The sequence below is a fragment of the Thalassophryne amazonica genome, chromosome 5, assembly GCF_902500255.1.
Source record: "Thalassophryne amazonica chromosome 5, fThaAma1.1, whole genome shotgun sequence".
Taxonomy (NCBI): Eukaryota; Metazoa; Chordata; class Actinopteri; order Batrachoidiformes; family Batrachoididae; genus Thalassophryne; species Thalassophryne amazonica.
In genome coordinates, this window is record NC_047107.1 from 123,626,356 (window position 1) to 123,650,318 (window position 23,963).

General features: G+C 40.5%; 1 protein-coding gene across 3 annotated transcripts in view; it reads left to right on the top strand.

Moving 5' to 3' along the window:
- Window positions 1-23,963, top strand: part of LOC117511251 (tight junction protein ZO-2-like) — a 182,620-nt gene that overhangs the window by 51,679 nt on the left and 106,978 nt on the right. The window contains exon 2 of one of the 3 annotated variants that reach the window (XM_034171256.1): window positions 19,568-19,621. In XM_034171256.1, coding sequence (XP_034027147.1) covers window positions 19,568-19,621 — 54 coding nt within the window. Of the gene's footprint in view, window positions 1-19,567; window positions 19,622-20,024; window positions 20,065-20,429; window positions 20,551-23,963 lie in introns of those variants that run through there. The other 2 variants (XM_034171257.1, XM_034171255.1) reach the window with 2 other exon arrangements.

The window sequence follows — 23,963 nt, forward strand, 5'->3', positions numbered from 1 at the left end:
TTTTTAAAAAATCTTTTAACCACATACAACAACACATCCAGGTACAGCTGCTATCAAAATAAATATAAAAATAATTAAACTATCAAATGTACATGAATTTACAATTTGATTTATTTAATTAATTTAAAGCCTGATTTATGCTTCCGCTGCTCTTTAACTCCATATCATGCAATGACGTGCGTGACAGTTTTAAAGTTCTCCGTCTCTGGATTATGCTTTATTATGGACTAATTTGACCCTCTGCAAGCTTTTCTTTCTACAATCATCACCTCCAATTCAAAGGTAAGCTGAAAAATTTCCTCTTTTTCCATTCGGTGTTGTAAACCCGTGGACTTTTCTCATCCATTTGTAATCGATGTGTGCACTGCAAAAAATAATAAATATGAAAGAGTGAAAGCAGAAAAGTGTCAAATCACAGCCTTTTCTGTCTGATTTAACCGGTGCACGTCCAGGCTGCTGGTCCGAGTGAGCACTGTGTGTGGAAAAAATAAACTGTCGGGCTTTTAGTCACAGAAATGACTCCGGTCCCACTTTCCTCAAAACAGCGAGTATCAGAGGGCTGAACTTAAATTTATAACTCTGTTACTTTACACGTCCACACTGATTGGGGTTTTTAATGGCAATACATTGCGATCAGAAGGGACATTTTATCTGATGTGAGTGAAAATCCATTATATACAGTGTTAATTATATGGAAAACAAAACAAAAACTTTGGGACTTTTTTGTCCGGTGACTGCGAATATCCAGTTTATACGATGGCTGTTTAGGTGAGTTTTACTGTACATGGGACTGAACAATAAATTTACCTCTCAAAACTTTGACGATGATGTCGCTTCCATCCCACACGGCTGCCCTTATTTTTCCATATTTTTCTTCTGTTCGGACCGGTAGGGAATCTGTATATCTTGAAGCCATTATTGTCTATTTGTGCATCCAAATGCACAGCAACCTGACATTTTCAGGGAATGAATAAATAAAATAGCTGGATTTACATGCACCGCAAGTCACGTGACCGTTTTATTTATTTATTTATTTGACTCATCATGTCGCCACTCTCTCAATTAAGACACTCTGGTCTTGATTGCCCAAACTCACCTGAGTGAGATAATTAGTTTGCAAGTGGAGCAGAGAGAGGTGGGAAATGTACAAGCTTGTGGTCCTTGACTACTGATTGGGCCCCAGCTGCTGTTGTAACTGTCATACTGGTGCAAAAGAATTTTTGTTTCAACTCTTAATGTTTTTTCATTGTTTGTTTCTTTTATTTATGTTTTATAAAGCAGGATTGCTCAAAAATGAGCAAACAAGTTATCCAAAAAAAAGGTGAAAAGTTTGGGCCCAAACTGGATTGGAAGCTACTAAATTTTGGATTCACAAACTGAGATTGAGTTTAGGAATGCAATTCAAAAATTTATCTTAAAATAAATTAGAACTTCACCACAGGTGTTTGGACATTGGAGCCCAACTGATACGTATATACTGATTGATAATATCTGCAGATACCAGCCGTTCACCAAGATACTATTATCGGCATTTTTGCTGATATGAAAATTTTACAGAATAAACTAGGGAGAAAAACATTGTGGCTGTTGGAAATGTAGTCATTACTTATTTTTTTTTTCCAACAGAGGGCACTCTGACAACATTGTTTATCATCCTGCCAGGCATGGTTGGGATGCCCATCACCCCTTGATCACATTTACCTACAATAGACAGAGACATAGTGACTAGCTGTCATTCATTTTCAATCCGAGTGCGTGTTTGACAGTGACAAGAGATAAGTTGTTGCTATGCCACTTGCCAGGCGGAGCCAAAATAGACTAGTCTGTTTTATGTAAATGCTGAGCAAAGTAACATGTGACAACAGCGTAACATATGTTGGTTGGTTGTTGGTTATATTTATAGCTACTTATGTTCATGTTTCAACTGTAAACTATAAAGCTTCAGTTACATTTTTTCCATCATAAGGGTTGATGAACGCCAGGAATCTGTCTTTTTGACATATATCTCAGTATTGCAAATTTTAAACTCTCTGATATCCAGTGCTGGCAAAGTAACTTTGAAAAGTTACTTCACTAGTTACTTTATACAGTTATATTTTACAGTTACTTTATACAGTTACTTCATTAGCAGCTGCGGACAACTTGTCGGCAGCTGCTGAATGTAATTAATAAAGTAACTCATAATCTAACTTGGTTATTTTTAAGATTTAGTACTCAGCAACGTAACTATTAGTTACTTTGCTGATTGCTCAATCTTAAGAGTAAAAAGGGAAGGCAATATGGCTGCCAAGAGGCGTGTGGGGACAGATGAGGAGAGAGCATTGGAAATGTTTGAAATCAAACAGTCCCTAAACTTTCTGTCTGAGGAAATTGCAAAAATTGCAAAACAACAGAGCACCATTATGAACTTAATGGGAGAGATTTGCGAGTTAAAAAAGCAAAATGAAGAAAAGGATACAAAAAACAAAATGCTGGAGACCAGAATGGCAGATCTTGAGCAGTACTCCCGCATCAATGATGTTATCATTAGCGGGCTGGAAACACGGCACAGATCCTACGCCAGAGTCACAGCTGGGGCATCGAGTAAAGATCCCTCTGACGTGGATTTAATCTCCCTAGAGCAACAAGTGCTGCGCTTTTTTGATAGTAAGGAAATCTCCATTGAGAAAAATAGTGTCGAAGGGTGCCACCCCCTTCCGTGCAGAAATCAAAGAGACAAGCTGTCAATCATACTGCTCTTTACAAACAGAAAACACAAAAACATGTTGCTGAAACAAGGACGAAAACTTTGTGGGACCAATGTTTACGTAAATGACCATCTTGATTAAAAGAAACGCGGACATCGCAAGGAAGGCGCGTTACCTGAGGAAGCTAAACAAGATCCAAGCGACGTGGGTGAGAGATTGTAAAGTGTTTGTGAAACTTCTCGTGAGATGTCGGAGTTGGATAAGTACATGTGAAGTCATTGGACTGAATAATAAGGTAGTGCAGTTCCTTGTTTGAATGGATATGCCGGCTGTGTATGGGCTAAGACTGCTGCTAATCGAGCCGCTCAGTGCATGCACTACATTACACTATGACTGAAAACTTTGTGGATACGGCAAATGTGCTGATATTGGGGCAGGGGAATACACCAAAATGAGGCGCGATTACTCGAGTGAGGAGAAGAAACGAGTTAAAATGTCAAACGCATGCGGTGGATTAGGTGGGATTTCCTCCATGCTACAAATGTCCTGAACCAGTATAAGTCCTGGATGGAGGGCAGGCTGGCTCTGACAGACCAAACAGAGATGGAGATGTACAGGACAGACTGTATGATGGATGTGTAGAAGATGATGAGCAGTTCTTGGGGGAGATTGAACCTCCTGAGCTGTCTGAGGAAGTCCTCTGGTGTGCCTGTTTCCTCCTGATGGAGTCTATGGAGGTCCACTTCAGATATTGGGAGATGGTGGATTCCAGGAACTGAAAAGTGTCCACAGTAGATGCAGTGTTGTTTGGGACGGGGGGGTGATGGTGATGGTGAGTTCCTCTTGACGTCTACTATTATCTCTGTAGTCTTGAGCGGGTTCAGGTCCAGGTTGTTCTGACCACACCAGAGGGCCAACTGTTCCATCTCCTGTCTGTATGCAGCCTCATCACCATCCTGGATGAGTCCAGTGATATTGTGTCATCCTCAAACTTCAGGTGTTTAACAGAGGTGTTCCCTAAGCTGCAGTTGTTTGTGCAGTGATGAGAGCACACACCCCTGAGGGGCACCTGTGCTGATTGTATGTGTGCAGATTGTAAACGACAAAGATACTACTAAAGAAAAGATAGTTTTTGGAATAAAAAAGTGGTTTGAGAATCAGAATTATTATATAACGTGCATATCTCACTCGAGTCAACACTTATATAATTATATACCAGATTTTAAATAATTTCTTCCAACTTCTGCGGCTTCTTTGTAACCTGTGGTATATTCAGAAAAAAAAACAGAAAAATAAAAAACATTGCATTAGTCTCAGTAAGGCTGAACAATAAAAAAAAATAATAATGACCCTGAGCCATGCACAATTATTGTTCAGCTGTGCGGCACTGGTACAGTAAAATCCCTCCAACAGACTCGCTGGCTCCCAGTAGCTTAGCTTAGTTTAGCTTAGCACAGTACACACACTGATAACACAAATGGCTGGAAGCCGGCCCACATTACTGCTCTCCTGTTAACGGTGATCACTGTCACGTTCTCGTCAACTTTCCATGATCACTGATGCGGCTTCCTCGGCAAGACTCGCCAGTGTCCCGTGTGTAGCATCTTAGCTTAGCATGGTGCAACACCATGGCACAAAACTCAAGCAATGCCAGTTCCATGCTTTCAGGAGAGGAAACAGGCTTTGTTAGAGTTCTCCTGACCACACAAATGGAAATGATAGAAACCGTGGTTAGATTGGTTTTTTGAAGACCATTCTCACGCTGTGCTCAGCTTTATTTCTGCAGTCTGTCCGAGAGGCATTTTAACACACACAAAAAAAGCTCCCACTTTCCTCCTCAAAATCTTATCTTTGAGAAAACTGTCCATCAAATAAACATTACGAATGCTGCTGCTGTATTCTCCCCAAACACACCTGTTCACCATTTAGACGTATTCACTGTCAAAGTCCCCCCCCCCCCCAAAAATACAGATTTACAAAAACTTCCTGCTTTCTCATTCGGTTTGATAATGTCTCTAAATGGCCGTTGCCTCACATGATGTCATCGAAGTCCACCTTTCTGACAGGTTCAGATTTCTGAGTGTTTTTCGCCAGCAGGTGAAATCAGGCTAAATTCCCCATGTTTATGACTTAACTTTTCAGGGCACATGGCACCAAAAATAAAACACAGTACATCAATATTTTCATCATTCTTTATTTATTTAGAAAAAGTCCGCTCATTTGACATTTCATTTACCAGAGATAAACACTTTAAATACAAGGCTGTATTCACATAGATGTGACACACTGCAAAGTGAGTTTTTGGTATTTTGATAGACATTTTAGATGTTACATTTTGTGTGTAGCATTACTCAGATTGACATTTCTCCTGTCATACACTCACGTTCCTGATGAAGCAGAGCAATCTTTTCACATTAACCTGTAAGTGGACGACTCGCTGCAAGCATGTAGCTGTTGGAGAACGGTGCTGAAACAAAGGTTTATAAAGATGTTCCAAGCAGCACACAAATTGTTATTCATGAATGTGATGGTAGCAGGAACTTCAGTGGAGGAGCCTGTGTTCCTGTGCTGTATGAATTAATGGATGATTGACTGTTGGTGACAGCTGATTTATGAAAATGAGCTTAAAAAAATGTTTGTCTGTGCGTGAACAGAATATCTTTTTGTCTGCTTTTGTGGAATAATGCGTGTCAGCAAAGGATGAAGGAATTTGATTTGGAGAAAAATTGCTTTGAATCCAGGTTCACAGACCGAAGACTAAATTTTTTTTGGCCTGCTTTTTATTTATAAGGTTTATTTATTTAGAATGGCTGTTTTGAGGAATTGGTGTGTGTTTGTCTGCTGTTTGCCCTCCTGCTTTTTGTGTTTTAATGTACCCCGAGTGAACACTAGGACTTGTTTAGCAGCAGGAACTCAGACAAAACCCAGCCAGCAGGTGCTTTCTACATGCATTCTATTACTGTAGCCACATTTGTTGGTCTCATAAAGCAAGTAGAGTCCAAAAAACAAAAAGAAAATGTAGCTTGGTCCATTTATTGATTTATTTGGTATATTGGCAACACTGTGGAAACTATGAGTGATGTCAGAATTATCTCACTCTCTGTGAGAAAGTAAAATGGATCAAGCCTAAGATTTTACCACACCCACAACCTCATCTTTACGAAAGGCATTGACAGTTAAGTTTGAATGCCACGTTTCCATTGGACAAACACTGGAGATCTGCTTGTTGTTTTTGGAATTCTTTCATTCTGTCCAGTTATCAGTCTGTTTAGCCAATAATGACTTTAACATTGTTTGCTGTTACATGTCCACAGAAATTGTTCTATGTGGCCTCCAGTTTGTCATAGCGTATCTGTCTGTGATTTGGCCAGTAGATGTCAGTGATCTCTATCAACTATCAAATGAAGTTTCACATCCTGAAACGTTGAAGTATTTCACTCTTTGTTTCCAAACCACCATTAAATACCACAATTTAAAAAACCATAACTGGACAGTTATACAGCTTCATTTATTAAAAAAAAACATTCAGCTACAGTTTGCCAGAAGGCAAATGAAGATCTAGATTTGATCTTTTCTGTGTTTACTCTACCATGAAGCTGTGACTGGTGGTGAAACAGTCAAAAGTTGTGCTTTTCCCAGTTTCTGCAGTCAAGCCACAGAAGCCTGTAACACCTCCAGAGTTGACTGGGTTTCCTGGTGGCTTCCCTCACTTGTCTTTTTTTTTCTCTTTCTCACTCAGTTTTATGTTTTCTGCTTAATCCAGACAAATTTACAGTACAGCACCATATTATTTGTGTTTCTTAATGATTTATTTAAATAAAGTCCGACACATTGGAAATATCTGTATATCCATTCCCTGATTTGTCTACCCCCCCCCCCCCCCCCCCCCTATGAAAAATGATCCTTTCCTTTTAATTATTTATGGCTTCTGACAGTGGAGGGACTGTGTATAAAAGAAGGCTGTAATTCCTAAATGATGAATGGAAGCGTATGTAACTGCTGTTTTTAAGCTCATGTAGTGTAGCACTCTGCCAGCAGTCTTCAATAGCTACAATGGACAATGCTCACTGGCATACACGACCTGTCACTCAAAGCGACTCCACCCTAATTCCTCATAACTCAGAGGCTTAAAATATCTTAAACTGATGAATTATTAAAGAAAATGACCCCAGATATCTCAGATTTGGCAACTCATGCTGATAACATTTTGATTGTTGGTGACTTCAATATTCACGTAAATAAGCCTTCTGACCCCCTTTGCAAATAATTTGTGGACATTATTGATACTAGGTTTTCAGCAAAGTGCTCGGGGTTTTACCCACATTAGTGGTTCAGTCCACGCTCATGGTATTGCCTTCTCAGGTGTTATCATTTCTCTTACGTCAGTGGTTTCAGATCACTCATTGATTAAGTTTACAGTTTCACTGCCCTGCCCACTAGGTTGAGATATGTGTGTATCGTCTTAGCGTCACATCAACTCCTCAACCACAAATGAACTTGGAGCCGGACGGCCTGATATCTTAGCGTCACTTTCTGGACATGATCAGCCAGCCTTAAAGATTGCTTAAATTCAGTGCTCATGAGCCTATTGGACATGATGGTGCCACCTGTTATTCACCTGTCCTTCACACAGAGATTCTGATTCATGCCTTTGTCTCTTCTAGATGGGGCTATTGCAGTGTCGTCTGGTTTACTGCAGTCCAGCATTAGAGGTCTCCACCTGGTTCAAAACACCTCTGCTAGAACCTCAACGAGAAGCAGGAAGTTAAATCAAAAATCAAATCAATTTTATTTATATAGCACCAAATCACAACAAACAGTTGCCCCAAGGCGCTTTATATTGTAAGGCAAGGCCATACAATAATTACAGAAAAACCCCACTGGTCAAAACGACCCCCTGTGAGCAAGCACTTGGCGACAGTGGGAAGGAAAAACTCCCTTTTAACAGGAAGAAACCTCCAGCAGAACCAGGCTCAGGGAGGGGCAGTCTTCTGCTGGGACTGGTTGGGGCTGAGGGAGAGAACCAGGAAAAAGACATGCTGTGGAGGGGAGCAGAGATCAATCACTAATGATTAAATGCAGAGTGGTGCATACAGAGCAAAAAGAGAAAGAAACACTCAGTGCATCATGGGAACCCCCCAGCAGTCTAAGTCTATAGCAGCATAACTAAGGGATGGTTCAGGGTCACCTGATCCAGCCCTAACTATAAGCTTTAGCAAAAAGGAAAGTTTTAAGCCTAATCTTAAAAGTAGAGAGGGTGTCTGTCTCCCTGATCCGAATTGGGAGCTGGTTCCACAGGAGAGGAGCCTGAAAGCTGAAGACTATGCCTCCCATTCTACTCTTACAAACCCTAGGAACTACAAGTAAGCCTGCAGTCTGAGAGCGAAGCGCTCTATTGGGGTGATATGGTACTATGAGGTCCCTAAGATAAGATGGGACCTGATTATTCAAAACCTTATAAGTAAGAAGAAGAATTTTAAATTCTATTCTAGAATTAACAGGAAGCCAATGAAGAGAGGCCAATATGGGTGAGATATGCTCTCTCCTTCTAGTTCCTGTCAGTACTCTAGCTGCAGCATTTTGAATTAACTGAAGGCTTTTCAGGGAACTTTTAGGACAACCTGATAATAATGAATTACAATAGTCCAGCCTAGAGGAAATAAATGCATGAATTAGTTTTTCAGCATCACTCTGAGACAAGACCTTTCTAATTTTAGAGATATTGCGCAAATGCAAAAAAGCAGTCCTACATATTTGTTTAATATGTGCATTGAATGACATATCCTGATCAAAAATGACTCCAAGATTTCTCACAGTATTACTAGAGGTCAGGGCAATGCCATCCATAGTAAGGATCTGGTTAGACACCATGTTTCTAAGATTTGTGGGGCCAAGTACAATAACTTCAGTTTTATCTGAGTTTAAAAGCAGGAAATTAGAGGTCATCCATGTCTTTATGTCTGTAAGACAATCCTGCAGTTTAGCTAATTGGTGTGTGTCCTCTGGCTTCATGGATAGATAAAGCTGGGTATCATCTGCGTAACAATGAAAATTTAAGCAATGCTGTCTAATAATACTGCCTAAGGGAAACATGTATAAAGTGAATAAAATTGGTCCTAGCACAGAACCTTGTGGAACTCCATAATTAACCTTAGTCTGTGAAGAAGATTCCCCATTTACATGAACATATTGTAATCTATTAGATAAATATGATTCAAACCACCGCAGCGCAGTGCCTTTAATACCTATGGCATGCTCTAATCTCTGTAATAAACTTTTATGGTCAACAGTATCAAAAGCAGCACTGAGGTCTAACAGAACAAGCACAGAGATGAGTCCACTGTCTGAGGCCATAAGAAGATCATTTGTAACCTTCACTAATGCTGTTTCTGTACTATGATGAATTCTAAAACCTGACTGAAACTCTTCAAATAGACCATTCCTCTGTAGATGATCAGTTAGCTGTTTTACAACTACCCTTTCAAGAATTTTTGAGAGAAAAGGAAGGTTGGAGATTGGCCTATAATTAGCTAAGATAGCTGGGTCAAGTGATGGCTTTTTAAGTAATGGTTTAATTACTGCCACCTTAAAAGCCTGTGGTACATAGCCAACTAATAAAGATAGATTGATCATATTTAAGATTGAAGCATTAATTAATGGTAGGGCTTCCTTGAGCAGCCTGGTAGGAATGGGGTCTAATAGACATGTTGATGGTTTGGAGGAAGTAACTAATGAAAATAACTCGGACAGAACAATCGGAGAGAAAGAGTCTAACCAAATACCGGCATCACTGAAAGCAGCCAAAGATAACGATATGTCTTTGGGATGGTTATGAGTAATTTTTTCTCTAATAGTTAAAATTTATTAGCAAAGAAAGTCATGAAGTCATTACTAGTTAAAGTTAAAGGAATACTCAGTTCAATAGAGCTCTGACTCTTTGTCAGCCTGGCTACAGTGCTGAAAAGAAACCTGGGGTTATTCTTATTTCTTCAATTAGTAATGAGTAGTAAATGTCCTAGCTTTACGGAGGGCTTTTTATAGAGCAACAGACTCTTTTTCCAGGCTAAGTGAAGATCTTCTAAATTAGTGAGACGCCATTTCCTCTCCAACGTACAGGTTATCTGCTTTAAGCTGCGAGTTTGAGTTGTACCACGGAGTCAGGCACTTCTGATTTAAGGCTCTATTTTTCAGAGGAACTACAGCATCCAAAGTTGTCTTCAATGAGGATGTAAAACTATTGAAGAGATAATCTATCTTACTCACAGAGTTTAGGTAGCTACTCTGCACTGTGTTGGTATGGCATTAGAGAACATAAAGAAGGAATCAAATCCTTAAACCTAGTTACAGCTCTTTCTGAAAGACTTCTAGTGTAGGAAGTTAGGCCACATTACCCCAATCTTGTCCTTGCTTCATTGGCTTCCATGTCTCTGTGAGGTCTAGTTTCAAGATTTTATTGCTAACTTATAAAATTATTCAGGGACTAGCATCTCCCTAACTAGCTGACCTAATTAAAGCCTATGTACCAGCCCTAGCTCTGCATTCTCAAGATGCAGGATTGCTATGTGTCCCTAAGAATAAAAAGAAGTCAGCAGGCTACAGAGCGTTCTCTTATCGTGCACCTGTTTTATACAACGATCTGCCTGCTGAGATAAAATGGGCAAATTCTGTGAAGTAATTTGCCTTCCATATGGCTAACATATGTGTATAGTGTGGAATCATTTTTCCCCTCTTCTTAAATTCTGTTATTAAACATGGAGCAGGTCTGTGCCTCATTTGGGTTTGTTGTTAAAGCTGTAGCTCAGTAGTCCAAAGTCCTTTTGTCACATGAACATAAATTTAGCATTTCATTTGGAAATCAAGGTCCCAGAGTCTGGAGAAGAAGTGGACAGGCACAAAATCCAAGTTGTTTGAAGTTCAGTGTGAAGTTTCCACAGTCAGTGATTATTTGGCACCATGTCATCTGCTGGTGCTGGTAAACTGTGTTTTATCATGTCAACCCAGCCCTCCACCAGGTGACTGTAGAAGACTTCATGCTTCCATCTGCTGATGAGCCTTATGGTCATGCTGATTTCCTCTTCCAGCAGGACTTGGCACCTGCCCACAGTAACTAGTGTGCTGACTACAGTGTTACTGTACTTGATTGTCCCCATAGACAGTTTCTTGTCCACGGGGTTTGTGTCAATCAGGTTTGTTTGGTTTCCACAAAATGTTGCGTAACACCAACCCCCGGTGGAGGTCAGTCGGTGAAGGACACCTTTATTAGGTTTAGTAAAAAGAGAAATCTCACTGAAGCCGAGCACAGCTGCCTGGTTATGTCAGTGTCACAGGACAATCATTAGTGTGCGGGCATGTGTGCGTGCGTGTGGCAGCATGAGCAGTAATGAGGAAAGGCGATGAGGGTCAGTGTGTGCTGGAAGAGTTGACCAATTAAAATTCGGCTCCAAGCGGACAGTGAGACGGGTAGAAACATGGTGGTGCATGTATTGACATGATGTTGGCTGCTTGTTCAGAGGTTAGTTCTGTGTGTGTGTGTGTGTGTGTGTGTGTGTGTGTGTGTGTGTGTGTGTGTGTGTGTGTGTGTGTGTGTGTGTGTGTGTGTGTGTGTGTGTGTGTGTGTGTGTGTGTGTGTGTGTGTGTGAGAATCAATCTGGGTCAGGCTCCTTTCCACCAATTTGCCCCAATTTCCTAACAATCTGTGTGTTTTCAATGCAGCTACATGTGCTGAGTCTGTGTTTTGTTTAATGCGTAGACATGCATTTGTCCTAGCTGGCGATGAATGTTTTTCAGTGAGAATCGGGTGGCTGCTGTGGTGTGGTTGTTGTTTTTTTGTTTGTTTGTTTTTTTAATTGAAGATGCATAGCTATGTTTTAGTCACAAAAAAGAAACGAACAGAAAGTATGGAAGCTGAGAAAGGTCATGCTTGTGGTTTTTGTTTGTTATACAGGGCTCGAAATAGTACGTGCATGTGCTAGTTTGTGCACGTATTATTTGAGCGGTGCACGTAATTTTATACTGCACTTGCACTGGTGCAAGTAACTTTATCCAAGTTTTATCAACTATAAGCACAAGTAAAATGAACCAATAAGGGAAAAAACAATTTCCAGTGTGTTGTCTTCATCTTCCCTGCGTTTTATGATTCAGACACATGGATCGAGTTGCTGTGCTCTATTTGTTGTGTTCGCGCGCGCACATGTAAACAAAGAAAAGAAAAAAAAAAACTGGCTGGCTGCAGTTCCTCTCTCTCTCTACCCCTCAAACTCTGTCATCATTGTGTTGTAAACCAGTCACCATTTGTTTTATTATACATCTGTGTAGTTAATAAAATTATCTTCACGGATGATTAGTTCACTCATGCACATGGAAAAAAAAAAAAGTGGTTGTCGCTGCGGTTCCTTTACGGAACCCGGGAGAGGTCACTTAAAGTGATACTTTTTTCTGACCATGATAATTTGTGCGCACGTTTTCCTTTAATTGAATACACAAATTAATAAAACGTGCTCTTAAATTAATAAAATGTCCGCACATTTTCCTGGCTGTGATAATCCATGCACATGTTTTCCTTTAATTGAGCCCTCGAATTAATAAAAGGTGCACACATTTTCCTTTAGGCTGTGGCTATTCACACAGCGGCCGTGTCCATAACTCTCATTTGGCTATTCGCACGGCAAGACTCTGGTGGCAAAACTTGGAACTACTTGTATAAACAAAACATCTGCATTCGAGATGTCATAACTTCTTTAATATTTTTCGATTTTCATGATTTTTTTTTTTTTTTTTTTGGCCATGTCCATAACTCTCATTTCACTATTTGCACGGCAAGACTCTGGTGGCAAAAAACTTGGAACTACTTGTATAAACAAACATACTGCATTCAAGATGTAATAACTCCTTCAATATTTTTCGATTTTGATTTTTTTTATTTTTTTTTATTATTATTCGGCCGTGTCCGTAACTCTCATTTCAGTATTCGCACGGCAAGACTCTAGTGGCAAAAGGCCAACACTATTCGAACGGCGGCTGTGTCCATAACTCTCATTTAATGCAGTATGTTTGTTTATACAAGTAGTTCCAAGTTTTACCACCAGAGTCTTGCCTGCCGTGCGAATAGCCAAATGAGAGTTATGGACATGGCGGCCATGCGAATGGCCACTTACTTTCCTTTAATTGAGCCCTTGAATGAATAAAACATGCGCACATTTTTCTTTCGTTCAAAATGAACTTCATAATATGACCTAAATTGTCATCCTCATGACGCTTCGACCTCAGCATCCATTTTAATGTGCTTAAACTCCAGATGATGCCATGCTGGGCAGCTGGAGTTCTCTGTCCTTGTGTGCCCAAACCATAATGATACACCCTGACTGACAAATTGTGGCCACATTTAAGTAGATCGTGCCCTTGTTTTACTCAAACAATTCTTAAAATGTGCGCACAATATCATAAAACAAACGCACAATATAATAAAACATGCGCACATTCTCTCCACATGCAAAACATTTTGCGATGACACTTCCAGGGCTCCGTAGTTCCTCGCTCTTTCTCCCCTGAAACTCTGTCATAATTGTGTTATAAACCAGTCCCATTTGTTTATTATACATCTGTGTAGTTAATAAATAAAATAATCTTCACGGATGATTCGTTCACGCGCGCACGTGAAAAAGAAAAACTGAGGGGAGAGCAGCAGCGGCGAATTCTCCCCAGAGAGGAAGAGTCTGACACATCAGAGGAGGAGTTTTAAGGTTGTTATAAGACTGACTTTTGGTTGTGCAAGTAACTTTTTTTTGGTGCAAGTAACTTTTTTGTTACTAGCACCAGTGCAAGTAGGTTTAAAAAATGTATTTCGACCCCTTTTATATATCGGGGGAAATGTTTTGTTACCTTCATTGCAGTTGATATTGATTTGATCTTGAAATCACGGGTTAATTTTTCACAAGATAAATGGCAAAAACAAAAAAATGTATTGGAGAGAGTTAATCAGATAAAGCGAATGATTGTGATAAAACAAAACATTCTTCTTGAATAGAATAGGGTCTTTATTGTCAATGTACATATATACAGTAGTGTTCAGAATAATAGTAGTGCTATGTAACTAAAAAGATAATCCAGGTTTTGAGTATATTTCTTATTGTTACATGGGAAACAAGGTACCAGTAGATTCCAGTAGATTCTCACAATCCAACAAGACCAAGCATTCATGATATGCACACTCTTTAAGGCTATGAAATTGGACTATTAGTAAAAAAAAAAAAAAGTAGAAAGGGGGTGTTCACAATAATAGTAGCATCTGCTGTTGACGCTACAAACTCAAAACTATTATGTTCAAACTGCTTTTTAGCAATCCTGTGAATCACTAAACTAGTATTTAGTTGTATAACCACAGTTTTTCATGATTTCTTCACATCTGCGAGGCATTAATTTTGTTGGTTTGGAACCAAGATTTTGCTCATTTACTAATGTGCTTGGGGTCATTGTCTTGTTGAAACACCCATTTCAGTGGCATGTCCTCTTCAGCATAAGGCAACATGACCTCTTCAAGTATTTTGACATATCCAAACTAATTCACGATACCTGGTATGTGATATATAGTCCCAACACCATAGTAGGAGAAACATGCCCATATCATGATGCTTGCACCACCATGCTTCAACTGCATTCACTGTGAACTGTGGCTTGAATTCAGAGTTTGGGGGTCGTTTCACAACTGTCGGTAGCCCTTGGACCCAAAAGAACAATTTTGCTCTCACCAGTCCACAAAATATTCCTCCATTTCTCTTTAAGCCAGTTGATGTGTTCTTTGGCAAATTGGTAACCTCTTCTGCACGTCATTTATTTAACAGAGGGACTTTGCGGGGGATTCTTGCAAATAAATTAGCTTCACACAGGCGTCTTCTAACTGTCACAGCACTTACAGGTAACTCCAGACTGTCTTTGATCATCCTGGAACTGATCAACGGGTGAGCCTTTGCCATTCTGGTTATTCTTCTATCCATTTTGATGGTTGTTTTCCGTTTTCTTCCACGCGTCTTTTTTTTTGTCCATTTAAAGCATTGGAGATCATTGTAGATGAACAGCTTATTTTTTGCCCCTGCGTATAAGTTTTCCCCTCTCCAATCAACTTTTTAATCAAACTACGCTGTTCTTCTGAACAATGTCTTGAACGTCCCATTTTCCTCAGGCTTTCAAAGAGAAAAGCATGTTCAACAGGTGCTGGCTTCATCCTTAAATAGGGGACACCTGATTCCACACCTGTTTGTTCCACAAAATTGATGAACTCACTGACTGAATGCCACACTACTATTATTGTGAACACTCCCTTTTCTACTTTTTTTTTTTTTTTTACTATAGCCCAATTTCATAGCCTTAAGAGTGTGCATATCATGAATGCTTGGTCTTGTTGGATTTGTGAGAATCTACTGAATCTACTGGTACCTTGTTTCCCATGTAACAATAAGAAATATACTCAAAACCTGGATTCATCTTTTTAGTCACATAGCAGTACATTATTCTGAACACTACTGTATATATACATACATACAATGAAATTTGTCCTCTGCATTTAACCATCCTAATTACAGTTAGACTCAATCCAACCACTAGGAGCCACAGTCCGGGGACCAACTCCAGATGTAGAGACTCTGTGTTGGCCAGGGGCAGAGAAAGGAGAAGACCCTAAAATAAGCATTCTGTCACTTATATCCTTATCTGAAGTGTAACCATATTTGCTTTTTTGTGGTTAAGTTAAGATGACTAACCACAAGGAAGCAAATCAGGATTTCTCAGGATTAAGTTTTTCATAAAAAATTTTTATAAAATAATTGGCTTGATTATCATCGGGAATGTTTTGTAAAATTTCTTGCCTGTGTATTTTTAATCTCAATCCAAACTGACTGGATTCAACAGTTTCATTTCCAGTGTTGTTTAATTATGTTAAATGCCTTTTCTCATAGTTTAGCATGGTGTTATTCTGCCACATTGTAACAGCCCCTTCATAATTTGCCAGTGTTAAAACTTTTAAACAAAGTTCCAACCATCTCCAACTGGTCTGCCACTGTTGTCAAGACCGACGGTCCCCCCCAAAAACCACCCTGCCTTCACTGAGCTTGCGTCATTTCTGAGCGTCGGCAGTGATTCACAGATTATCAACTCATTTCTGCCTAAAACTGACTTTAGAGTGATTTAAGTGGTTTTACTTTGTCATCTGATGGTTGCTAATCACATTATTCCCTTTGATCGCTTTGGGTGTAGAGAGTCGGTCTCAGATGCATGCGCAGCGAAGGCAGGACGGATCAGTTTTTAGAGGGGACCGTTCGGTCGGCAGTGCCGGCACCAAGCTACGTCACAGTTCGTTTCTTATTCCCTTATTCTTGTGTTAAATCCCCCCCCCCCCCCCCCGGTTTCTTTTATTACTGTTTCTACCAGTCTTGTACTTCTGTCACTTTTTTCAGTGTAACTGTTGTGAATTTTAGCTCATTAATTTACTCCTGTGTGAACCTTAGGAGTGGTTAGCTTATTCATTGGTGGTTAGCTTGCACTTGCTTGGCTATACTCTTTACTTGGCTACACTACTTTACACTTTACATAAATCCTGCGTGATGTTGGAAGATAGGGTGGCTCATTTAGAGAGCCGTGTCCATAAGTTAGAACAGCTTCGCAGCTCAGTGGAGATAGATCTTACGGGCACTCCAGACGAGATTAGTGTTGGGCCGGCTAGCATGCCCATTAGCATCAGCCTAGAAACGCCGGCTGTGAAGGACTGTGGCTAGGTGGTGGAAGTCAGATAGGGCTTGGTGCCCAGTTGTGGTACCCATATCACACTCGCCACTGCGAACTGTGAATTGGTTTTCTCCTTTGGATATGCCTAATGTGAGTTCTTTGAGGCCACAGGTGACTTCCACTCCTATCTCCAGGCCAAAACGCCTGGCTTTAGTGATAGGGGATTCTATCACCAGCAAAGTCATGATACAGATGCTGGCTGACGTTAAATGTATTCCTGGGGCCAGAGTTCCAGCCATTGCCTCCCATCTTAGGGTGCTGACGCTGCAGAAGGGTAGACAGACAAAGGAACATGACACGAGATACAGTCACATAGTTATTCACGACGGCGCCAATGATGTCAGGATGTAGCATTCAGAGGTCACAAAAATGGACATAGAGAAGACTTGTGACCTTGCCAGAAAGATGTGTCAGCATTGATGAATAGTCTCTGGTCCCCTCTCCTCCCTGGGTAGTGATGAGGCGTTTAGCATGCTGGGCAATTCCAGCGTTACTCACGTTACATTTAAAACAACAGATGCTTGAATAAAGGTGTCTCCCTCTTTATGACTGGACTGAACATTTGTATTTTTCATGGTGAATACTAAACACCAGTCCTTTACATCCACATAGCACAACAAGAGAGAAGATCTTTCTTCATTTTCCTTGCTGGGCACATTTTGTCACCGTACTCACGTTACGTAAAAATCACATGGCTTTTTTAACTTAAGTTTGCTTTCCACCTTCTTGTTAAACTACAGAGGACAGAGCACAAATGATCTGTTATAGTTTAAACCTTTATTAATAACCTCTTCAAAAGAACAATTGGAACAGGACTACATCTTGTCTTTATAGACATTAAAAGAATAAAAGTCGTGTTACTCACGTTACATGTTCACCAAGAACAACTGCAGTGCATTAAAACCTTAAGTTTTTGAAGTGAAGACTACCGAGTAAGCAATTAGTAACTCTGTGAAAACTGTTTGATTAGCCCTCCCCCCCAACACCACCCCACAGTCATTGATCAATCTTGTCCATTAACCATGGAAATCAACGTCAATAGTCCTGTACAAGAAGTTCAGTGGAGTATCTTTGAGTTCCTGATACTCCCTGCGTATCTCTTTCACAACGTCTTCATCAATCGAAAAGGGATTTGGGGATTTTCCCCTACTCCCTATTTAGCAGGAGTAGAAAAAAAATTACAGAGGATCTTCACACAGCACAAAATCCCAGTTACTTTAAACCTGTAAACATCTTGAGACAGAAATTAGTTCACCCTAAGGACAGGATCCCTAGTTACAAACAGAGCAATGTAGTGTATTCTATCAGATGTCATGAAAACTGTAATGAACACTACATAGGTGAGACTAAACAGCTGTTACACAAAAGGCTATACCAGCACCGCAGAAAGGGCACCAGTGGACCTCAGTCTGCAGTTCTTCTCCACCTTAAAGACACTAACCACACGTTTGAGGACAAGGAAGTTAAAATCTTAGCCAGAGAGAAGAAATGGTTTGAGAGAGGGGTGAAGGAGGCATTGTATGTGAAACAGTTGAAAACCCAGCCTTAACTGGGGATGGGGTCTGAGACACACTTTGTCCCCTGTTTACGCTGGGGTACTCGGTCAAAGCAGTTTCAGTCTTTTGTTCATGGTAATGAGTCATTCATGTCATCCGGAGAGCCGTCAGATGAGCCGTCAGGAGAGGTGTCAGTCCCATCGTTAGGAGGGACAGCTGCCCTGTCCATTAGGAGGGTGCTAACTAGAGCACAATAGGTGCTCATTAAAGCAGTTGTTAAGTCACTAGCCAATAGCAGTCTGCCTCTTGGTAGGAGGGGTCTGGTTAGGTTTAAAACTCCAGCTTTTGTGGCTTCTGTTGGTTCTTCTCCACAAGGGTCAAGACAGAAGTCAGACTACCAGAGCAAGAATTTTAGCTGAGGAAGCTTCTGCAATTAGAAGCGAAACATCCTCGCATCAAACAACCCAGTCCAGTCAAAAGATTCAAGCTTATCTAACTATGTTTGTTTGATGTTGGTGCATTGAAATTTGTTATGACATGACACAGATTCAATTTCTCCCACCATACAGGAAATGACATGTATCACCTATTGCATTTGTGGGAAATCAACCTCCCACCTATGTCTCAAAGTTAAAACAATAGCTAATTGGCTGCCACCTATATATTAAAACAATATCTAGTTGGCTGACTGAGTAACTTAGTGGTTCAGTGATGAAGTGAGTGTTACGTTACACTACACATTACTCATGTTACAGTGTTACTCGCGTTACAGATTTTGAAACACTTATGCCCAAAGGCTATGAGGAATTTTTCTGATTTTGTTTCATGAATGTAGTAATTCAGGGTGGAAGAGATGATTGCAGGAATCTGGCTGTCATATCTACCAGCACTGTCAAACTAGAGAAAAGTTCATCATGTTTTTGTTACGTTACCTAGAGGGACTACCTCATTTTCATCGCCCAGGCTGAAAAACACAAGGCTTACTTTTGAAATTAATATGTTGTTCTCAATACTCTAATAAGAATACTAACAGAAAATAGTTAGAAATTCTGTATTAAGCTCAGGTCTTGTGTAATACAATGAGGAAGAAAACTGTGTTTTGGGCTTGAAACTTGCTGTTTTGTTGGGGCAAAATGAGATATGCAGCCAAAACCTTAAGGTTGGCTTGAACTGGTTAGAAATCCTAGTGTTTCTCATACTTGGGTACCCAAAGGACATAACCAAGTGTTATTTGATGTGATATTTACATTTTGAAATTTCACCTGCCATGTTACCTTTTTGCTGGAATTGCCCTGCTGACTTTGTTAAATATGTGGCTGGTGCATTTGTAGACAGCAAGCTTTAGTTTTATTGATAACTGGCTTTCGTTCTGGGCTGCCTTGGCTTGCTGATGCCGGACAGCCTTCACCCTACTGGGGAAGAGCCACAGTCTCAATTTTATCTAAAGTCTGGGTCTTTTAGTGAAGCTTAGGGCTAGTGGCTGGCGATCACCTTAGTATTTCTTCTGTTTTTCTGTTGCTTAATGCTGACAATGGTTTCTTCTGATGTGTCGTGATTGTCTGTTGGTTTCAGGCAGGGTTTCTAACCAGTTGTGTGCCTCGTCCCTAACAGAGCTCAGGAATGGAAGAGATGGTCTGGGAGCAGTACACAGTCACTCTGCAGCGGGTGAGTTCCTCAGCCCCTTATTGAGTTTTGACTCTATCAGTAGATATGCATTATTAAAGCTCTCTTGTTGGGATCTCAGAAAAAAATGGAATTGGGACATCCTTCCTTTATGCAGGTTTGCTCTCAGGCGTGGTCTACACTGCTACATTTTCACAGGAAAATGACTAATAATCTTTCTTTTTAAGCTTTTCATCTACCCTCATCTGCTGTTTTTCCCCACCCCAAAAGGCAGTGTTTGAAAACACCCGCTCAGTCAAGGATGCGCACCTCAGATGGGGGAATAATTTGTCTTCTAGTTGTCAGTTTCATTAAATTTACTCAAAATGTTTATTATGGCATCTCACATGGCCATGTCATCCGGCCTCCGCAGGAAGTGGAGAAGAGTGGTGCGAGCAGTCAGGAGTCTCCGTGGGACCAGAGCAGGAGATGCTGGAGGAGGCTCTGTGAGTTGGCTGTTATTTTTAGTCTCTCCTCCCTCCCGGGCTAGGCTAATCCACCGCTGCACAGGCTTATCCAGATTGGAGGTAGGATGCCAAGGCACAGAAGGTTAAGCACTCACTCCATGTTTTGTGATGCCATCAAAATGCACTGTGCCCAAACTGGCACACCATGCTGAAGCAAGATTTTGCTAGCCAGGGCTACTGTGAGTGTGACAGAAGAGCCATGACTGTTCCACCGAGGAAGGTTCTCTGTCAGCCATGAGTCTGAACTGGCTGCCGAGCAGTTGCTGTGCCGGCTTCCCCAGCCGGCATCGGTACAGGCTGGCTGCGGCGGGCAAGGCTTTGGACTTGGATGGCTGCAGAGAACCTGGAGGCAGCAGCGACAGTAAGGGGACCAGGATCCAGCTGAGGGGGCTGGATGCAGAACAGCTAAAAGGGAGCTTGGTGGTCCTCTACACGCCTGCTGGGAACTCCTGCCTGCTCAAATTGGTGGGACATGCATGGATGAAGGGGTGAATGAGTAGAGAAGAGAGTGTGTGGTGCACTCGTGTTGTCTAGAGCTTCGTGAGCCTGTAATAGCTTGGAAAAAGTGAGAATGGTTTTGTGCGGTTATGATGTGCATATGGATCCGTCTGTCTGTATTTGTGATGCTGTAGCTTCCTGTCTCTCAGTCCTGGTTCTAGTCCCCATGACACCTGATTGGTTGAGTCTGGTGTCAGTGGGATCTTTAGCAGAGTGCTTTGATTGGAGAGTGGCGTCAACTCAGAACATGGTGCCATTTTGGTTCCAACTCCGCTGACCTACTGAATGAACCTTTTATGTTTTCAACATTTTTAAAAAATCTTTTAACCACATACAACAACACATCCAGGTACAGCTGCTATCAAAATAAATATAAAAATAATTAAACTATCAAATGTACATGAATTTACAATTTGATTTATTTAATTAATTTAAAGCCTGATTTATGCTTCCGCTGCTCTTTAACTCCATATCATGCAATGACGTGCGTGACAGTTTTAAAGTTCTCCGTCTCTGGATTATGCTTTATTATGGACTAATTTGACCCTCTGCAAGCTTTTCTTTCTACAATCATCACCTCCAATTCAAAGGTAAGCTGAAAAATTTCCTCTTTTTCCATTCGGTGTTGTAAACCCGTGGACTTTTCTCATCCATTTGTAATCGATGTGTGCACTGCAAAAAAATAAATATGAAAGAGTGAAAGCAGAAAAGTGTCAAATCACAGCCTTTCTGTCTGATTTAACCGTGCACGTCCAGGCTGCTGGTCCGAGTGAGCACTGTGTGTGGAAAAAATAAACTGTCGGGCTTTTAGTCACAGAAATGACTCCGGTCCCACTTTCCTCAAAACAGCGAGTATCAGAGGGCTGAACTTAAATTTATAACTCTGTTACTTTACACGTCCACACTGATTGGGGTTTTTAATGGCAATACATTGCGATCAGAAGGGACATTTTATCTGATGTGAGTGAAAATCCATTATATACAGTGTTAATTATGGAAAACAAAACAAAAACTTTGGGACTTTTTTGTCCGGTGACTGCGAATATCCAGTTTATACGATGGCTGTTTAGGTGAGTTTTACTGTACATGGGACTGAACAATAAATTTACCTCTCAAAACTTTGACGATGATGTCGCTTCCATCCCACACGGCTGCCCTTATTTTCCATATTTTTCTTCTGTTCGGACCGGTAGGGAATCTGTATATCTTGAAGCCATTATTGTCTATTTGTGCATCCAAATGCACAGCAACCTGACATTTTCAGGGAATGAATAAATAAAATAGCTGGATTTACATGCACCGCAAGTCACGTGACCGTTTTATTTATTTATTTATTTGACTCATCATGTCGCCACTCTCTCAATTAAGACACTCTGGTCTTGATTGCCCAAACTCACCTGAGTGAGATAATTAGTTTGCAAGTGGAGCAGAGAGAGGTGGGAAATGTACAAGCTTGTGGTCCTTGACTACTGATTGGGCCCCAGCTGCTGTTGTAACTGTCATACTGGTGCAAAAGAATTTTTGTTTCAACTCTTAATGTTTTTTCATTGTTTGTTTCTTTTATTTATGTTTTATAAAGCAGGATTGCTCAAAAATGAGCAAACAAGTTATCCAAAAAAAAGGTGAAAAGTTTGGGCCCAAACTGGATTGGAAGCTACTAAATTTTGGATTCACAAACTGAGATTGAGTTTAGGAATGCAATTCAAAAATTTATCTTAAAATAAATTAGAACTTCACCACAGGTGTTTGGACATTGGAGCCCAACTGATACGTATATACTGATTGATAATATCTGCAGATACCAGCCGTTCACCAAGATACTATTATCGGCATTTTTGCTGATATGAAAATTTTACAGAATAAACTAGGGAGAAAAACATTGTGGCTGTTGGAAATGTAGTCATTACTTATTTTTTTTTCCAACAGAGGGCACTCTGACAACATTGTTTATCATCCTGCCAGGCATGGTTGGGATGCCCATCACCCCTTGATCACATTTACCTACAATAGACAGAGACATAGTGACTAGCTGTCATTCATTTTCAATCCGAGTGCGTGTTTGACAGTGACAAGAGATAAGTTGTTGCTATGCCACTTGCCAGGCGGAGCCAAAATAGACTAGTCTGTTTTATGTAAATGCTGAGCAAAGTAACATGTGACAACAGCGTAACATATGTTGGTTGGTTGTTGGTTATATTTATAGCTACTTATGTTCATGTTTCAACTGTAAACTATAAAGCTTCAGTTACATTTTTTCCATCATAAGGGTTGATGAACGCCAGGAATCTGTCTTTTTGACATATATCTCAGTATTGCAAATTTTAAACTCTCTGATATCCAGTGCTGGCAAAGTAACTTTGAAAAGTTACTTCACTAGTTACTTTATACAGTTATATTTTACAGTTACTTTACAGTTACTTCATTAGCAGCTGCGGACAACTTGTCGGCAGCTGCTGAATGTAATTAATAAAGTAACTCATAATCTAACTTGGTTATTTTTAAGATTTAGTACTCAGCAACGTAACTATTAGTTACTTTGCTGATTGCTCAATCTTAAGAGTAAAAAGGGAAGGCAATATGGCTGCCAAGAGGCGTGTGGGGACAGATGAGGAGAGAGCATTGGAAATGTTTGAAATCAAACAGTCCCTAAACTTTCTGTCTGAGGAAATTGCAAAATTGCAAAACAACAGAGCACCATTATGAACTTAATGGGAGAGATTTGCGAGTTAAAAAAGCAAAATGAAGAAAAGGATACAAAAAAAAAATGCTGGAGACCAGAATGGCAGATCTTGAGCAGTACTCCCCGCATCAATGATGTTATCATTAGCGGGCTGGAAACACGGCACAGATCCTACGCCAGAGTCACAGCTGGGGCATCGAGTAAAGATCCCTCTGACGTGGATTTAATCTCCCTAGAGCAACAAGTGCTGCGCTTTTTTGATAGTAAGGAAATCTCCATTGAGAAAAATAGTGTCGAAGGGTGCCACCCCCTTCCGTGCAGAAATCAAAGAGACAAGCTGTCAATCATACTGCTCTTTACAAACAGAAAACACAAAAACATGTTGCTGAAACAAGGACGAAAACTTTGTGGGACCAATGTTTACGTAAATGACCATCTTGATTAAAAGAAACGCGGACATCGCAAGGAAGGCGCGTTACCTGAGGAAGCTAAACAAGATCCAAGCGACGTGGGTGAGAGATTGTAAAGTGTTTGTGAAACTTTCGTGAGATGTCGGAGTTGGATAAGTACATGTGAAGTCATTGGACTGTAATAAGGTAGTGCAGTTCCTTGTTTGAATGGATATGCCGGCTGTGTATGGGCTAAGACTGCTGCTAATCGAGCCGCTCAGTGCATGCACTACATTACACTATGACTGAAA